Raw genomic sequence first — 2366 nt, 5'->3', positions numbered from 1 at the left:
AAATAAGTAATTTGTTATTTATTATTACTTCTTGTTAGTTTCATTTGTCATATTATTCTTTTGCGTAGAGTTTAACAACTTTGGCAAGACACCAATCAACCAAGTTCTGAAGTTACCAGATATAGAGCAATGCTCCTTTGTACAGATGTATGAACAATACATTTCTGACAGAGAGTCAGAAAAACATTTCAGCACTTCTAATGCTCAATGTTGATAGCTGCAATCTGGCTCTTTGATTCTTCTGGTTTGAAGCCACCTGATAGATTGAAATGTTGCTTAATTTGCAAAACCTGCATGGATTCATTGTGATCACTAGATAGATAGAACTTATATTTTCATTTTGGTGGTTTTTATGGATATTATACTGAACCCGTTAGATATGATTAATATTCAACTTGTCCTATAATGATCTGTTCTTTAATTTTCCATTCATTCTTTTTAAGAAAATCAAGTATCCTCCTCCCCCCTTCTCTTTCTGTTAATAAATTGATATGATGATACTTTTGAGCTTTATAAGTTTCTCTGTTTTCTGTTTCACTGATATGTGAGGTTTCTGCATGCATAAACTTTCTGCGCTTACCTTAAGTCAAAAGGGTCTGGTTCATTTAATGCATTTGAGCCAAGAATACATGTAGACAGTAATAATAATAATTACTAAATTGTTATTATCATGTACTAAGGTAGACTACTAAAAGGATGAAAAGAGAAATTTCAGAAAGAATCCCAAATACTCAAACTAGTTCATGGACAATAAGAATTCTCATGCATCCAACATATTTAGCTCCCAAATACATCACACTCGACAGAATATTAGAGCTTAGAAGACATAGAAAGTTACGGACTATAAATTAGATTACAGAGAAAGCAAAAGAACTAACATCATAGTCACAATATATGTTCAAGACAAGTAATAAAAAATGAAAGAAATAGGAAAGTCAAAATTGGGTGGACAGGACCATGTCAGAATCAGAGCATGCATCCAAGCAGAACTACTTTTAGTTGCAAATTTGTAAGATGGTCCTCCAAATCATCAGCACATAACACACTACCTCACACATCCCAATCAATTTCAGAAAACAGTGCTAGTAAGATTTGCATAAAATCAGAAAGTATATTTAAGAACTCACAGTTCTTTCAGTGGTCCCAGGAGGACCATCAAGAATCTTAATGCGAGCCGTGGTTTCCTCACAAGTTTTCTTGATATATTCACCTTTGCGTCCAATGATACTGCCAACCTTTTGAACGGGAACTAACATCCTAAATACATTTTCTCCAGGCCATCCAGGCCATCTCTTTTCCTCACTGCCTCTGGAATGATTTTCAGCTTCCAGTGTTTCTTCTGGAGGATGTGGGGTCACAATAACATTCTCCATCTCTTCTTGCATATCACCTAAGTTGTGCTCCTCAAAATTTTCCTCAGCCATGTATTGCAATGATAAATGAGCTGATCAAAATCAGAAATTCAGATATCAAAGATTATAGGAAAATATGCAACTAACTTTTACACCAAAATGAGATAAATTTTGCACAACTTATCAGAAGGTCGCAAGCATAGGAATACGTGAACATACACATCATAAACTATATCTACTTACTGGTTATAACATCTTCTACTTTAATAAACAATTTGCAGCCAACAAGGGAAGGAATCACTCTCTCATTCAGGATTAAAATTTGAGATTTCTTCCAAATGCGTGAACAAGCATAGTACATACAATTTGATAACAGTATCAAAATTAAAGGAGCTCCGAGTTTGCAAGCAACAGTTTGAATACACCTTTTAACTCAACAGTCAAGCATTCAAGTTGTTTATAAAGAAAGGCACACATAAACAAGCTCTCAAAAAATTTCTCCATTTTCGTCACAAGGGTGATACATTTTGATTTGCAACTCTTATTTTTTGTTGATGCGCCTCAAACAAAAATTATTTTATAGTTTATCTTCACCATGCTCACTTACATCAGAAGCCTACCACATGATTTTATTTTATTTTTTTATTTAAATTTTTTTATTTAAACAATGGTGACAGAACACAGAAGTCATTAGTTAACAATCTTCGTTAAAATCATAAACGTGCACTAAACATTTTCGATATAATAAAGCTGCAAAAATAAAACAGAATAACTGAATAAAATAAGAAAATCATACATGTTGATTGAAAAATTCAAGAAATACATCAACAACCTGTCAACATTAAAATCTTTAATAATGTTCTTCCCATAAAATAAATAAGTCAGCTACCATGGAAGCCCGAAAATTAGAAAATCCCTTAAAAAAATTGCTTAAACAACTACCTTATCGTTTCCCCCATTAATACCAATCACAAGAACACAATAAAACATAATATACAAAAATATCCCCCAAAA

At 32.8% G+C, this 2366-nt stretch overlaps 1 protein-coding gene across 2 annotated transcripts; it reads right to left on the bottom strand.

The window, feature by feature from the left end:
- On the bottom strand, positions 1-1479 carry LOC111377554 (flowering locus K homology domain-like). Of its 2 annotated transcripts, none has more exons than XM_023000683.1 (2): positions 1128-1477; positions 1-290 (listed from the first exon to the last, which is right to left on the bottom strand). In XM_023000683.1, exons 1-2 carry the CDS (start codon positions 1422-1424, stop codon positions 198-200), a joined length of 390 nt encoding a protein of 129 aa, XP_022856451.1. In that variant the 5' UTR covers positions 1425-1477; the 3' UTR covers positions 1-197. The 2 variants fall into 2 exon arrangements, with proteins under 2 accessions (XP_022856451.1, XP_022856452.1); XM_023000684.1 differs by having other exon boundaries at positions 35-256; positions 1128-1479.
- Between the last annotated feature and the right edge of the window lie 887 nt (positions 1480-2366).

The sequence above is a fragment of the Olea europaea genome, unplaced genomic scaffold (assembly GCF_002742605.1).
Source record: "Olea europaea var. sylvestris unplaced genomic scaffold, O_europaea_v1 scaffold16732, whole genome shotgun sequence".
Classification (NCBI taxonomy): domain Eukaryota; kingdom Viridiplantae; phylum Streptophyta; class Magnoliopsida; order Lamiales; family Oleaceae; genus Olea; species Olea europaea.
Note: the sequence above shows the minus strand (reverse complement) of the source record. Positions and strands in the feature narration are given on the sequence as shown.

Excerpts from the sequence above, each read along its gene's own strand:
- LOC111377554 (XM_023000683.1), bottom strand. The coding sequence starts at position 1,424 with ATGGCTGAGGAAAATTTTGAGGAGCACAACTTAGGTGATATGCAAGAA. Across the intron at positions 291-1,127 it reads CTGGGACCACTGAAAGAACT|GTTTTGCAAATTAAGCAACA; the intron begins GTGAGTTCTTAA and ends GAATCCATGCAG.